This window comes from Pteronotus mesoamericanus, unplaced genomic scaffold (genome assembly GCF_021234165.1).
Source record: "Pteronotus mesoamericanus isolate MK-2021 breed Mesoamerican mustached bat unplaced genomic scaffold, CSHL_Meso_final contig_90, whole genome shotgun sequence".
NCBI lineage: Eukaryota > Metazoa > Chordata > Mammalia > Chiroptera > Mormoopidae > Pteronotus > Pteronotus mesoamericanus.
Window position 1 is genome coordinate 17351798 of NW_026555277.1, and position 15434 is coordinate 17367231.

At 38.7% G+C, this 15434-nt stretch overlaps 1 protein-coding gene across 1 annotated transcript; it reads right to left on the reverse strand.

Moving 5' to 3' along the window:
- Positions 1-207: 207 nt before the first annotated feature.
- On the reverse strand, positions 208-15173 carry CPO (carboxypeptidase O). Its single transcript, XM_054586199.1, has 9 exons — positions 15106-15173; positions 10873-10972; positions 9284-9385; positions 8279-8383; positions 7284-7394; positions 6100-6190; positions 4749-4951; positions 1330-1414; positions 208-470 (listed from the first exon to the last, which is right to left on the reverse strand). Exons 1-9 carry the CDS (start codon positions 15171-15173, stop codon positions 208-210), a joined length of 1128 nt encoding a protein of 375 aa, XP_054442174.1.
- Positions 15174-15434: the final 261 nt, after the last annotated feature.

The window sequence follows — 15434 nt, forward strand, 5'->3', positions numbered from 1 at the left end:
ATGTTATACTCTTCAAAAGTAATACAAAATTAGTTTTCAGCAAAACAAACATTACAATTCAAACATGGTTTATCTTTGTTGAAATATAAAGTATTTTTAGATACATTATTTTCTTCCTCTATGACCACGCAAAGAAATAAAAAGAAGACAAACACCTTTGCAACCATGTCATGCCATCGGGGCTGAGCCAGCCTGGGTGGGACAGACTCAGAAAAGGGACAGGAAGGGCACTAGCAGGCTCAGAGCCACAGTGGTAGATGTCACCTTCCCAGCGCTGTTCGAGTGCCAGTATTTGGCATACACATCATCCAGGATGGAAAGCACAGCCTCCATGGTCTCCTCACAGGTGGCCTGAATCTGAGCTTCTGGCAGAACAAATTGATGTGTACCATTGTCCCTCAGCTCAAATGTGTATGAGAAGGGGATCCCAATGTCCCGAGCCCAGTCTCTTGAAGACCCTGATAGGGCATCTACAAAGGAAACCATAAAGGCAGAGTTAGAAATTTTATAGTGAAAGCACAAATTTCTGTAAGCCATTTTGGGTTAAGGGTTCAGTCCAGAAAAATAAACAGCTCCCTCATGTTAGGGTCTTGTGGCTAGCTGCTTTCTCCCTCTCCTTGATATTAAGCCCTTGTAGGGCAGGAATGACCCCTCGTTTGGCCTCTCTGATTCCCTCCATCACCGCTCACAGCACCTAGGATTATGCTGGACCATAGCAGAGGTTTGGTTAAAGTTTCTCAGCTGAATCAAAGACTGGACAACCTAATATTTTAAGACAAAGTAAACTGACATACAAAGGAACAGAAACAAAATGACCATGAGGAAAAATAATATGCAAATATTATCTAGGTGGTCCTCTGGTGGGTAGAAGTGGTGATAGGTGATGAGGAAAAGCAGTGTGCACTCCTTTCAACTAAATTATTTCTTTTCTTTTTCTTTTTTAGATCTTTTCTCCAGGCTCCACCTGCTCTGCTTGCTTAGCCTGATGGGTTCTCTGGGAACTGAATCAACAGACCAAAGCTTACTGGAGAACGTCCTTCCCGTTAACCCCTATGCCTTCTCCCTGCCAGCTCTTTTTAACTGAAGCCAGAGGGAGTTCTGGTCTTAGCCAGTGGATTAATTTTTTCTTTGAGCTCACACCTTATCCCTAGAGAGCATAATTCTGGATTTATACAGACTCTCTTTTATCTATGGTAATTTTGATTTGTAAAACTTCCTGTTGATCCCAGGAACTCTTTTCTCCCTCTGCCTGCTTACCCCACTCCCCAAAGTTCATTGACTTCTTTGGTGCCTTGGATACTATTGAAGAGGTGAAAAAAAGATACTTACATAAAATATCTGCACTCGCTCCAACTCTATAATTGGTTCCATGCTTTGCTTTCAGTGCATTTGCTGCCTTCTGTCCAACTTGGATCTGGAGGTGGGAAATGCAGAGACAGATATCTGGTGTTAAAAATAAAACCAGCAATCCAGAGGGTTTGGTATTTTGTCCAAATCCATCTTAAAAGTTCCAGACAAGCTTTCTCGCTTCCTGTTGGACATCTATACCTAGGGAGCCTGCTGGTTCTTTAGACTCAATACATTCAAACCTAGTAAGTGGGGGATTTTCATATTTCTGGCTTATCATGTTCCTCCAAACACATTGACTCTTCTTTCAAATAGTTATCAAGTTTTAGTTCCAGGGCCATCTCCCTATTTCAGTCTCATTACCTCTGAAATGGACTATTGTCATCTTCTAAGGTGAGTGATTATAGCCCTGGCACATGTGTGGGAGGATGGAGCTTGGGGTTGGATATAGGATTGGTATAGGAAGAATTCAAATAGAAAGAATCTCAGCCCCTAAAACATTAGAATTCTCATAGCTATTCCAATTTCAGAGCAGTTTAGAACGAGACTATATATAGTTATGTTTCCCCTACATAGTGAATGCCAAGTTGTCTATCACGCAGCATAATATTTATCATGATTTCTACACATTTTGGGTTTTGTAAATATATTGAGATTAATTACCAGACTCAGTATTTGTAAATAATACTAGAAATGGAAACCTCCTTGAAGAGTTGGATAGACTGTGTCTTTGTGCACTCAGTCAAATCTCACCCATAAGAACCTGAAACCATTGCTAGCTAGCTTCAGTTAGGTTGAGACAAGGCGGGATCATTTTTACACTGTCTTTTTGTTGAAATTTCTTGAGATAAATGTTTATGCTAACTCTTCAGCACCTGAGACTGTAAGAGATACCAAATTAAAGAATCTTTCTCAATTTGGTTTGCCAATTTCTGCATATAATACTAAAAGATTGTCTGTCATTCCCACCTTAGTTACCTTCCGGTAATGGTGAGGTCGGGGCCTCAGGTCCCTCCTGCCTTCTTGCCCCCGCTAGCCTGTGACCAGAGGACTTACCCAGACAGCCAATCAGCAGCACAGGACTCTCTAACCTTTTGACCTTGCAAAATGGTCACATACTATCTGTTTTGCTGAACCAAGAATGGAATAAAATTCCCTAGAAAAATACTGGAATATGTGGGCCTCTTTTTTCTGCTAGTGGAAAGGCTGTCCAATCAAAGATCTATAATGGCCTGTCTTTGGTGGTACATTTGTGTTTGTCATAGATTCCATTAAGTAGAAAGTAGACATCCATGACAAATATTACACACTGAAGAATAAGGAGGGTTCTGGGCTTGTCAACTGAAATCTCTGTTTCTGCAGACTTTTTAAATGAAGAAATGGAACTTCTAGGGCTAAGAAATGAGGGGAAAATAGGACACAGTGGAATGAGCATTTAAACTGACAGTAGTTCCCAGAAGGTGTGTACAGTCCCTGAGCCAGTGTGAGGTGGTCAGATGAATGTAACGTCTAGAGTCTGAAGACATCAGTTCCAGCCCCAGCTCCACCATTCACTGTCTATAGGAGCTCTGGAAACGTAGTAAACTCAAGATCTGAATTTCCACATCTCCAAAGGGAGCCTGTTATATTGTCATGAGGGTCAGATGAGATAATGACTGTAAAGTCCCTTTGTAAATTGTAAAGTCCAAGGCAAATGTTAGTTATTTCACATATCCCGAAAAATGATCACATAGTACAAATGTCCAAAAAACATTGCAAACGAGATAGTGGAGGTACCACTACATATTTCTGACTACTCGGGGGAAAGGCTCCCTTCAGCAAAATGCTGTGGTGCTTTTTCATTTTGTGCCCAGACATGTTTTATGGGTCTTGCTCTAGTGGAAGAGGGATGGGATGTGCAAGAGCACCGATGGGTCCCCAGGCCTCTGCGATCTTAAGAACAGAGTAAGCTTAGTCCCCATCCATCCCAGCAGTTATTGATAATGAAGAGTTTGTTTTTTAAAATAAAAAAAAGATAAGCATAAAATAACAAACTGTGATCAGAATGTGGAAAAATCAGAACCCTTGTGCATTATTGGTGGAAATTAAAAAATAGTGTAACTGCTATCAAAAACAGTTTGGTGGTTCCTCAAAAAATTAAAAATAGAATAGCCATATTATGCATCCACTTCTGCTTATATACTCAAAAGAATTGAAAGTGAGATCTCGGGAGATATTGTACACCTCTCTTCATGGCAGCATTTTTTGAAATAGCCAAAAGGTGGAAACAAATCAAATGCCCATTGATAGATACACAGACACAGGAAATGTGCTCTATACCCACAATGTAATATTATTTATCTGTAAAAAGGAAGGAAATTCTGACATATGATACAACATGAATGAACCTTGAGAACATTATGCTAAATGAGATAAACTGGTCACAAAAAGACAGAAACTATATGATTCCACTTACATGAGGTATCTATAGAGTAGTTAAACTCATAGAAAAAGAAAGTAGAATGGTGATATCTTGGGTAAGGGGGACAGAGATTGTTATTCATTGGGTATAGAGTCTCCATTAAGCAAGATAAAAGGTCAGAGATTGGTTGCATCATAATGTGAATATACTTTAACTGTCTGCTTAAAAATGGTTAAGATGGTAATTTTATGTTATATGTACTTCATTATAATTAAAAATAGAAAAAATATATTTTTAAAAAAATACGAATTACACTCCTAAATGTATTCTTGCTTTGATTTGTGTCTGCTGCGTGTGCCAGTTCACACAAGGCAGACAGCCTAGTCCTTTCCAGCAATTCTGCCCATGATGGTCAAAGTAAACACAGCTTCAGAGAAGGACCTGGATGAGACAAAGGTCACTTTCCCTGCCCCAGGTTTGGATTTCACTGGCATTTCCCCTTACAAATACTCTTAGCAAATACTAGAGGCAGCATTTAGAATAAAATAAAGCATTGTGTTTAGCAGAGAAGAGAGCAGATATTATTTAGCCATGTTATTTTAGATATGCCGTATTCCACTAACAGCTGGCAAGGTCTTTAAAGCACGGTTCAAAAGCTATAATTGCTGAACGGAGCTTCAAGAGAATTTACAGAAATGAGAGCACGTTCCTGCAGATTATTAACATAATCATCTCATTTATATTATAGATGAATACCTACGATGTCTCCCAACTTGACATTTTATGTAACAGGTAGTTAATTAATGTAGGTAAAGCAGCATTTAACCTGCAACCTTCCCAGCAGGTGGCTGGCAAGGTGTAAAAAGCAAGAGAAATACAAAAGAAGAACAGAGAGAACAAAAGCAAGGCTGGAGCCAAAAATCTAGGAAATGGAAGTTGGGGAAAGGAAAGCTGGGGTCCTACTGAGGCTTTTCTAAAGCCTTCTCTGCTTGGGTCTTACCAGCTCTTTATGGTTACTCGATTTATTTTTGGTGTAGCCATAGGGTGTAAGAATGAGCTGCCCATAGGAGTGCATAGTCAGGAAGCACAGAATGTCTTCTTTCTTGCTCTCTATAAGGCTGGAAACAGCTTTCGTCTCAGGTTCAGACACTGGGCCCGTCCCACAGAATGTTTCATCACGGCAGTCTTTGGATGCGCCAATACCTGGGACATACAGGAAACCGCAGAGAAGGCACTGTGATCTCAGTTCAGAACTGACAGAGGGTAAGGAGTCATCCTCACTCAGGGCCACCGGGGGTGGGGTTGGGGCTTGACCTCGCTTGTCTAAGTTAGTTCTGGATACAGGAGTCAACTTGGATCGTCATTCAAGAAGGAATTCAGAAAGACAGGAGGGCTGACATTCAGGTTTAGGAATGAACTCCAATGCTTACATGGCTCAGGAAGGCAGGTATAAAAGGGAATGACATTTTCAGTCATCTTCAACTTGAACTTGTGGTGGGCCGTGAAACAAATGGTTGGGAACCAGCTCTCAGGCGCCTAAGGTCAGACTCTGACATAGTCTTGTTGGCCTCAGTGTCTCTCTCACTGTCTTACTGGTTTGAATCTCATTGGAGCTACTTTGCAAGTACTTAAGTTGTCTGTTCTCCTCACCAACAATGATAAGGCCCATCAGTTGAGCACCTTGTTACAATCTGGGCACTGTGGTCAGCCCCTCCTAAGTGGCACCTCAATGAATCCCCTCAACAACCTACTGATAAGATGGTATCACTGTGGGCCCACATTATAAATGAGAGAAAACTCAAACAGGGAAATGAAGCAATTTTTCCAAGACCACACGGCCCCTAAGTCTGAATTTTAACCCTTGCCATCTGGTTTTTAACCAGACTGTTCTTAACCATTCCTACTTACTTCTTTATTTACCTCCACTTCCCTGGGCATGTTGAGATTCAGAAACATGGAAATGCCCTGAGGAGAAGAAATTGTTTACCTCTGCTCTCCTGCTATAAAATAGTCTGCAAAGATAATTCCCTGTTTTTTCTTCTCTTCATGATAATTCATATATTTCCAAACAAGGCAATGGATTTCAAACACATTCACACTGGTTTCGGTCTTCTCTGCCTTAGTATAGCCACCCTCACTTGAAGAGAGTCCTGCACTTGAGCGTTGCTGCTTTTTAATGTCATCCCTTTTGAAGGAACAAACATGACAGGAACCCCAGCCAGCTGTACAAAATTAGAGGTTTATTTTCAAAAGTTCTATCTCTAGTAATTCACCTCTTTTCTGGCTTCTCTGCTCCATGTTTGTTTGTTTGTTTGTTTTTTCATCAATTTATCTACCAAACTTGTACTTACTACACCAGGATGCATTGAAATTTCGATTGAGATCTGTCCCAAAACACATGCCATTATTATGGGATGAACGAGATTTCCTCCAAAGCCGATCCTGTACAGAGGAACATAGGGATGTTGCCATTCTAAGGTTTCATAAATCACAGTGTTAGGAGTGATGGGTGATTCTCAAACATAAGAAATTGTTCCTAGGATTGTCTGGAAGAACTTGCCTTTAACACGATGAAGGCTGTGCATGTACTTTTTAGTCTTCCAGACAGGCTACCAACCCCCAATAACAAGGACATTGTAAACCTTCATATTGGAGGGAGTAGCTTGGCATTTTTTCTCATGAAAAGATTGGCACTGCCTGGTGTATGTGATCAGGGAAAGCTTCAGAGAATCATTTTTTAGGTCCAAGTGATACAGGATGAAAGGGAAATAACTTGGCAGATGGAACAAGGCTGTTCCAGACGTATAAGGGACAGCCTCTGCACAGCTCTGGAAGCAGAAGACTGATGCATGGAGAGGAGGATAAAGACAAGTTCCACCAGACAAGCCCAGAGGGAGGGACTTCATTCACATACTGGGTGAAAGGCTGGTGTGGAGATAGGGGTCCCATGAAGGGCCTTGGGTCAGAGGGAGTGCTGGGGGAGGGGGAGGAATCAATACTCTCTAGAAACATAGGCTCTTATTTGCAGGGTAATATGCTTTAGAAACATTTAGAAGAGGAAATTGTCTACTAAGTGAAAAGCTTTAGGAGATGTTTGCCCCTGGGTGAATGATCACAGTGAAAAACGAAGGCTGGGTGTACATGTATCCATCTTTTGGGTCCCTTGTGTTTCTGGAGGTGGACACAGGGTGATGTAGGAATTTTATACCCATATAAGCCTGAGCAGGTGGCATGCAACCCACAAACTTTAGGGAGACAGAGTTGGAGAAAACTTAAGTCTGGTTGGAAATCTGGGAATATGTCAAAAGCAAAATAAAGCAAAAATGTGCTGGACTTCAGCTTCAAAAAGGCCCCTTCAGTACTGAACTTTGATTGTTGGCTTAAATATATTTGGTTGAGTTTTATCCCAAACAAGATTTCTTTCTTTACCTGGTCACAAAACATGTTATAGCCGCAATGACTGAGGTCAGAAAAAATGAACCCGAGTCAAGATCGAGTTTACAAAGTCGTCCCAGAACTAAATCAGTGTACTCACAGTGGTCCAAGTATAGATATAGCCATCTATGTTAAGAACTGGAAGTACATAGAAGTCCAGGTTCTTAAGGAATCTTCTTATCCTTGAGTTGTCTTGATAGTTTTGTAAAATCTGGAAATTTAAGAGAGAAACATTTGGAATCATCTTGGGAAGAGGTCTTTCTTCTCCTTCATTTTTTAATGATTTCAATTTCATTGTAAGAGATGACCACAACCTTCGCCCTCCACACTCCAACCCTCCCCAGGTGCCCCTTGGTTAGGGTGGTGGTTCTCAAACTTCAGGATGCATCAAAATCTCCCAGAGGACTTCTTACAATACGGATTGCCTGGCTCCACTCCCCTAGAGACTCCCCCTGACAAAATTCACTAGGTCTCAGGTGGTGAGGTGGAGCCTGTCGACAGGCATTTCTAACAAGATCCCAGTTATGTTGATGCTTCTAGGAACCACTTGAGAACTACTCTTTGTGGGTTAAATTCTTTATGTTTGGGTTTCTGAAAAGATTGACATACAAAAACATTATTTTTAAAGGTTCTTTTTTTCCCTCAAGGGAAAGGGATAGGTAATTTGCAAAAATTCACTGTGCTATGTATTTTCCATATGGTAATCTCTTAATCCACACAACAGACTTCTGAAGTAGTTGTTTTCTACTGTTTTTGCAGGTGAAAAACTAGGGCTTCTAGTGTTAGAAAATTTGCTCAAGACTATTTGAAAGAGGCAGAACCAGGATTTACTCATCTTTGACCTCCAAGATATAGTTTTCTTTTACATTGAGATATGTTTGTTTTCCCCTAAAAATAATTTTGAAAGCAATGGAAAGAGATCGGAATACCTCACTATTCGGTGAAGATACTTACTAATTCTAATTCCCTTGGGGAGAAGGAGTAGCTCAGTAGAGAGTTGCCATGCCAACATGTGACTGAAGCAGCCTTTCTACGCAGCCAAGACATGACAGGTGTTTTGTGGTTAACCATTACGAGGAAGCTAAAGACACTTACCTCTTTCACAAACCACTGGCAAAAAGCAGGGGCAATCCATTCCCTGGCGTGAATTCCACAGTCCATCCAAATGATCTTCTTGGTGTTGTGGGATGGTTGGCTGATCTGGAGGGACCATCCATGCTCCGTTACCAAACAAGCACTTATTACTGTGAGCCACTGTACAGAGTTATCAAGTTTTTTATTCCCCTCGAGGTCTGTTCCTTACTCCACCGGGTGGTTTCAAGCATGAGGCAAGGATGCTGGCAGAGATACATGTTGATATGACCCTTCCTTGGCTACTCTTGCTCTCCTGTGAGTGATCTTGGCTGTGTGCTTAGGACCACAGGCTGACTCCCCTTCCCCCTACCAATAGCCATTGTAGGAAAGCCAGAGATTGGATTATCTCCATGGCTATGCTATTATCTGGCTGTATGACCTTGTACAAGTTACTTCCCTTCTCTGGATCTTAGTTTCCTTAACCATACAATGAAAGAACTAAAAAAATGAATGGGCTCTGGTTGACGCATGAGTGGGAGATTTTTCCCTGACATAGTCTGTCCTCTCTCATCTCTGTGTGAGCAATGGAGGCACCCGGGCCTCACACAGCCAGCCACTTAATCAGAATGTTTAAGGTCCTGTCCAGCTCCATCATTCGCGATTCTAAGTTCTTCCGTCTCAGCGGGGATAGAGGAGGCCAGCGTGGAGACAACAAAGGTATAAACTCTTCTATTTCTGGACCTTTCTGTTTTGAAGTTCTACCCCCATGGTCCCACCCAACTATTACAAATTCTCTTTACTCTAGAACTTGATTTCATCCAGGTGATTAACGTGTAAACCTTTACAAGTTTTGAATTTTAAAAGCCCATTTTGGGATGGAAAAGTCAGTTGCACGTGCATGCATGTGTGTGTCTGTGTGTGTTTTGCATTGCCTCTTTCAAGCTTGTCAATATTTCTGCTAGAGTCCCTGAATAGTATATATCTTGGGTGGGAGAATCTTGTCTTCCCTAGAAAGGCAACACTCACCTTCAAATAATACATGGGCCGTGACTCGTAGGTCATTCCTAGAAAATGCTGTGTCACCACATCTGCATACTTCTCACTTATCTGGTTCATCCACTGATAGATCTGAAATAGCCAGGGAGGACCGCAGTTATCAATCAGAAGATTGTTTGTTCGCCTCTAATTAAGATAACTGCTTCTTTCATTAAGATAATGAACTCTGTACTCCTTGCTCTACATTACAACAGCTGTGTGCTAAACAAGCGAGAACATGAAACCAATGAATTATTACCCACCCTCCTATTTTCTGTAAAGATCTACTCTGTTGTAAGTCTTAGGACACCTTGTCTATCTTTACAAAGAAGTTACTAAGAATTAACAATTTCCACTGATACTCCAGAAACATTGTACAACAACACATCCTTCAAATGGCCACCAGACTTAGCTTCCATGTGACACCCAATCATGCCAGAAATTTAAGGTCAGGCTCATCTCATGGAATCTTCTTCAGCCTTTATGAATCTCAACAATATTTTTTGCAAATGTCTCTGGTTCCAATTTTAGAGAAGAGTTGGGTAAGCCCTTCATAGAATATGCCAACAGAAGTTTCTAAATCAAGCTCCAGTCAATCATTTTGATTAAACTGGATAGACCTGAATAGATGTTGATTTAATTACAAGTCTTACACCATGCTAGAAAAGAAGGGTCTTACATTTTTGCCTGTAAGTCAATAACTCGGGGTTCTATAAGAGTGACTAGAGTAAGAGAATTCACAAACATAAGACATTAAGCAGTCATCAGGATATGATAGGATACCTCCCATACTTTAAAATCTTTCTTATACTACTTGAAAAAAAATTCTGTAAAATATTAATATATTTCATATATTGAGAATAAGTGGCGAAGACTGTTTGGAAGACAACTTGTATATTTATATAAAAAATTTAGATGTGTATACCCTTTAACCCAGCAATTCTATTTTTAAAAATGTTTACTTCAAATAGTTTTGTATAATGTCACACATATACCTACTCACACATACTTATTTACATATATAGTACTTAATTTAATTTTTTTTACTGCAATTAGTTCTGAAAATCACCAAACTTATCTTAGTAGCAATACAAATATTTCTTTGAAAAAAGTTTTTTTTTCCTCTTAAGGGCTGCTGAGGTTGTCTTTTGCATGTATCCTACAAGAAATATCACATTTTCAGCTAATTATGATTTACTCAGAATTCCCCACATCATACACCCAGGTACACACTGGCCATGCCCTGCTTAAATTGGCTAAGAACTTGATAAGCAAGAGTAAAGGTTAATTCTGGTCCATGTTCACACTAGCAAAACTGGTTAGGGTGTTCTTTTCTTATTTTTTCTTTTGGCTGTTGATTTGCTTTCTTTTTATTTCAGAACACCAGCATCTGTAGCTCCAATGGTGCTGGTCAAGGGTAGGGAGGGTAATGTTTGGGAATTCTTGACCTCAATGTCCAGGCAAATCTCCACCTCCTATTTTGAGCCTTTCTAGTCAAGAGATACTAACAGTGAACCACCTCCACACAGTCTAAAGTAAGTTGTGCCCACCACCAACCCCCACCACGTATTCTTGCTCACCTCCTCCATGCGGTGGTATTTGTTATAAGAATAGGTCCCCAGGCTCCTCCCTGGAGTCACTGTCCTGTCCACAACCTCTTGTCTCTGTTGTGCTAGGGATCTGCAAAGGGCAGAAAGACAAAAAGGGAAGAAACTGGGATGTCACAAGGGATGGAAGGTGGATGTAAAAAGTAGCAGAAAGTAGTGTGCGTGACACCTGGAAGATAAGAGCCATTTATCTCCTTAAGGTAAATACTATTATCCCAGGTTATTCTTTTTTCTGAAGATTTTGTTACACGGGCTAAATTACACTTTTATTATAACCCAGGAAATAGGCGTAAAACATTTATTAGTCCATGTTTAAAAATGTTGTATCTCTTATTTGGATTACAAAGAGCAAAATGAGTATTTACATTATAAGGTCACTAGAAAATGATTTTAGTGCTTTTTTGGAATGAGAGAGGAGAGGGAAGGAAGCCAATGAGAAGGATGTCTTTTCCGCCCTCCCTTCTTCCTCATTCCTCACGCTGATTGCCCTGCCTGTCATGTCCTGCTAGGATATGAAATCATTGGAAATGCTGTCCCAACAGGCTTGGGACCAGCGGTGGTCGCTGTCAGAGCAGCCCTGTGTTCAGCAAATGTTTGGGCCTTTCTTTATCACAGTTATCCTCTCAGCGGTAGGAAAGGAGTACACAAAAAAGCAGGGTTAGGGGTCTGCAAAATGTGTGAGTTTGTTGTCTCCTAAGTCTGTGTTGAATGACTGGGTCCGTGTAATATGCAAAAAAAGTGAACTCTCTAGAATTTGAATGCAAATCTCTGATATTAAAAGTGTTTATCACTTTTACATGAAATTAAACACAATACTAAACCTGTACACACCCAAATACTTAGTTCAGGTGATGTATAAACCATACGCTTAGAGAGGGTGGTTCCTTGTTTCTATCACTAGTCTCATCTCACCCATCAAATGAAAAGATTTTTATACTTTGGGAATTCTTTTTGAAAAAGAATTCATAAAATGTCTAACAGAGAAAATGATCCTTTAAAGTACATTATTAATAAATACTGAAGGTCAAAGATTGATGAAATTTTGATGTTTGCAGAAGCAAAAAAAAAACCAAAACAACAAAACTCTAATGAATATTGAAGCAAATTTTGTGCTTTATGTACTTAGTAAGAAATGGTTTCATTAAGTATTTTATGAAAGCAAAATATTTTCAAGCTTTTTTCCTGCTTACAGAAATAACATTTGCTTATACCAGAAAATTTAGAAAGTATAGAGAGGAGAAAAAAGGAGAAAAATAGGAAAGAGCAAAAAATCTTCAGTAATTCCACCTTCTTTAGTTAAGCACTGTTGGTATTTTGGCCTATTTCCTGTCAGTCTTGTATCTGCGCATATTTTTTTTTGAACAGTACAGATTATATCTGTATTTAATTTTGTTTTCGCTCCTTCATATTCCGTATTCTATCAGAGACATTGTCTCAAACCCATAAAAACTCTTTATAAACATTATATTTAATGACTGATGAATATTTAATTGTAAGTATAAATTACATAGTATCATTTATTTAAATATTATCATCTGTGCTTGATATTAAAGCTATTTTCCTTTTTTTGCTATTTTAAGTAATTCTGGACTTAATGACTTATTGCATAAATCTTTGAGTTCACTTCTGATTATTTCCTTGAGCTACATTCCCGGAAGAAGAATTAGTAGGTCAAAGAGAATGAACATTTTCAAGGCATTTGATTCATCCTGCTAAGTCCCAAATGGTTCTACAGACTTACACTTTTATTGGGAGTATGCGATATAGGTATGAGAGTCCACCTGAAGAGAAAGATGAAAAAATTTGTGATCTCTCTTAATTGTTGATTTTCTACACTATCATTATATCACTTACAGTGAATAAATGGTATAAAAATGGCAGCTAATTTATGTTTTGAGTTGGTAAAAGCCATATAAAAATGGACATTATTTTATATCAGTAACAAAAATGAAAACAGCCAGTTAGGATCAGGGCTAGCAGATCGGAAATGTCTTCTTCAAGTGTAGTTGCAAGGGGCTCTCCAGTGGGGGCTGCCCCGTGGAAGCTGTCTCCTCTGCGTCCCACCGCCTGAGCCCAGTCGCTTCTGAGATTTAGCCTGGGCTTGGCGATCCTTATTTTAAATAAAAGTCTTAATACATCTTCATTGCAGAATTTTTGCAAAATGAAGAATAGCTGAGGAAAAGGAAAAAATCGCCAGCAAAGATAACAGTTACCATTTTGGTACATAGTTTTTCATATATTTTTCTCAGTATTCCATTGCATTTTGTATCCTGCATCTATCTTTTAGCACAAAACATGCGTTTTCCTATGCTACTAAAATTTTATCATAGGGGCAAGTCAAGGAACATGTATAGAGGACCCATGGGCGTGGACAACAGGGGTGGGGATTGACTGTGGAGGGCAAGGCAAGGGACAGCAGCAGGGGAAAATGTGGGACAACTGCAACTGAACAACAATTTAAAAAATGCAAAATAAATAAATAACCTTGCCATTTGGCAAAAAAATTATCATAATCATTATTCTAAAGGATGAATAATAATCCATTAATATATATGTCAATGTTTACATAACCTAATATGGTACATTTAGATTGTTTCCAAACATTAGAATGTTTAATATAATATTTATATTATAAATGCGGGTGCATCTCAGTGCACAGATTCTTTCCATACTTTTGTTTATTTTCTCAGTCTAGATTTCCAGAAACAGAAATACTAGGTCAAAAAAATGTGTAAGTTTTCAGGCTCTTGATATTTTTAAACAGGAAGATTTTTTTTCAATCAAAATCTTATGAAAACTGTAAGAGTCTTTGTCTCTAATTTATAAATGAATACTTTTAGAAGGAAAGATAAACGTAGTATTTATATGAAACCAAGTAAACTAATGGGAAAAATAAGAAGGCAATGTTCAAACAGGTTTAGACATCACAAAAAATCCTGGACACTCTTTATGTATCTGAAATCTGACTGTTTGTGAAGCTGAGGGACATGCTGAGGTCACACACAGATGGTCTCGGCAAAAAATCTTGCTCTGTGAGAGCAAGTTTATTGCAAGATTCTTTTAACCATGAAGGAAAAATGAAACACTTTGGAACTGCACATGCTTGATGAGATGTATCAAATGAGCAAAATACTGAGTTATGCATGAACAAGGGAAACAATACTTTATATGGTGACTACACTACACACACACAGAGACACACATTCAGAGTTCAAAAAGTTCTATATATTTACAGAAGTAATGACTCATGAATAAGGAAAGAACACAAAAATGAGCAAATAACATGACTGTGCAATTTATAAACTAATAAAATGAGCAATAAACAAGACAAAATATTTAACCTTATTAGAAATCAACAAAATGCAAAGTAAGTCTTCTGTTGGTATTTTTCACTTACCAAATTGGCAAACACTTAAAAATACTTTTATACACTGTTGTTGGAAGTATAGACAGATGCACCCTTTCTGGAGGGCAATTTGGCTATGTATAGCAAGATTCTTAAAATTTCCTCAGCTCCTTTCCCAGTAATTACAATTTTTATCACTTATATTAAGAAAATAATCAAAACTTTGCAAAAAATATTGCTGTAGCTGGGTGCTTATCATGGTATAATTTGTGAAAATGACAAAGTAGAAATCAAATAAATGCCCCATAAAGTAACAATGATGGAATGCTATTAGCAGTTGCAATGTGTTGTAAATGAATTATAAATGTCATAGGAAAAGCTTTATCATACAATTTAACTGAAAAATTTGGGTAAGAGTACTATTACATAATTAGCTGGCTAGTTAGCTATTTAGAAATATTAACAGTAATGATCTCCTTGTGATATTATTATGTATTTTTAGATACTTTAAGCATCTTTTCTTGATAATTAGAATAATGTGATTTACTAATAAACTATGTAAATGAGGGACATAAAATTTTTACTATAATTTTTTTTCAATCACAAAACATGACATTTCTATTGGAATTTATCATATACAGTGTGGAAGAAAATGTTTATTAGATATTTATTCATATATTCAAAGATTATTTGAGTCATGTTTAACGATAAAAGTTCAGTGATCTTCATTAATCTCATCTTATGGTGGTGTGTAGGGGTAAGAATAGAGCAAAATCCCCCTGCATTTATCTTGGAAAAAAGTTTTCCATTTGGACAATCTAAACCATAATATTCAGCCCTTCTTCCCACTTCCCACTCACCTATCATATCCCAGCCCCTCAGGGACCAGCATCCCCAAGAAGTAAAGGGTCCCAAGTAGAGGCCTCATTCTTCTGCAGGCAGAGCTAGGAAGTCCTGGGCTCATCCTGCAGCTCAGTGGATGAAGTGTCTCTGAGAATGCATCCAGAGGTTGGCTCTCACAATAAAGATAAGGTAGGTCAATTAGTGGATGTCTCAGCAGAAACACATGTGACCAGTGGCATCATTAACTCCATCATGTCCTCAAACAGCTTTTTTTAATAGTAGAGGATACTACCATTTGACTTGTCATTTGTCCTATAAAACTGAATTTACACGAGTGCTTGGCTCC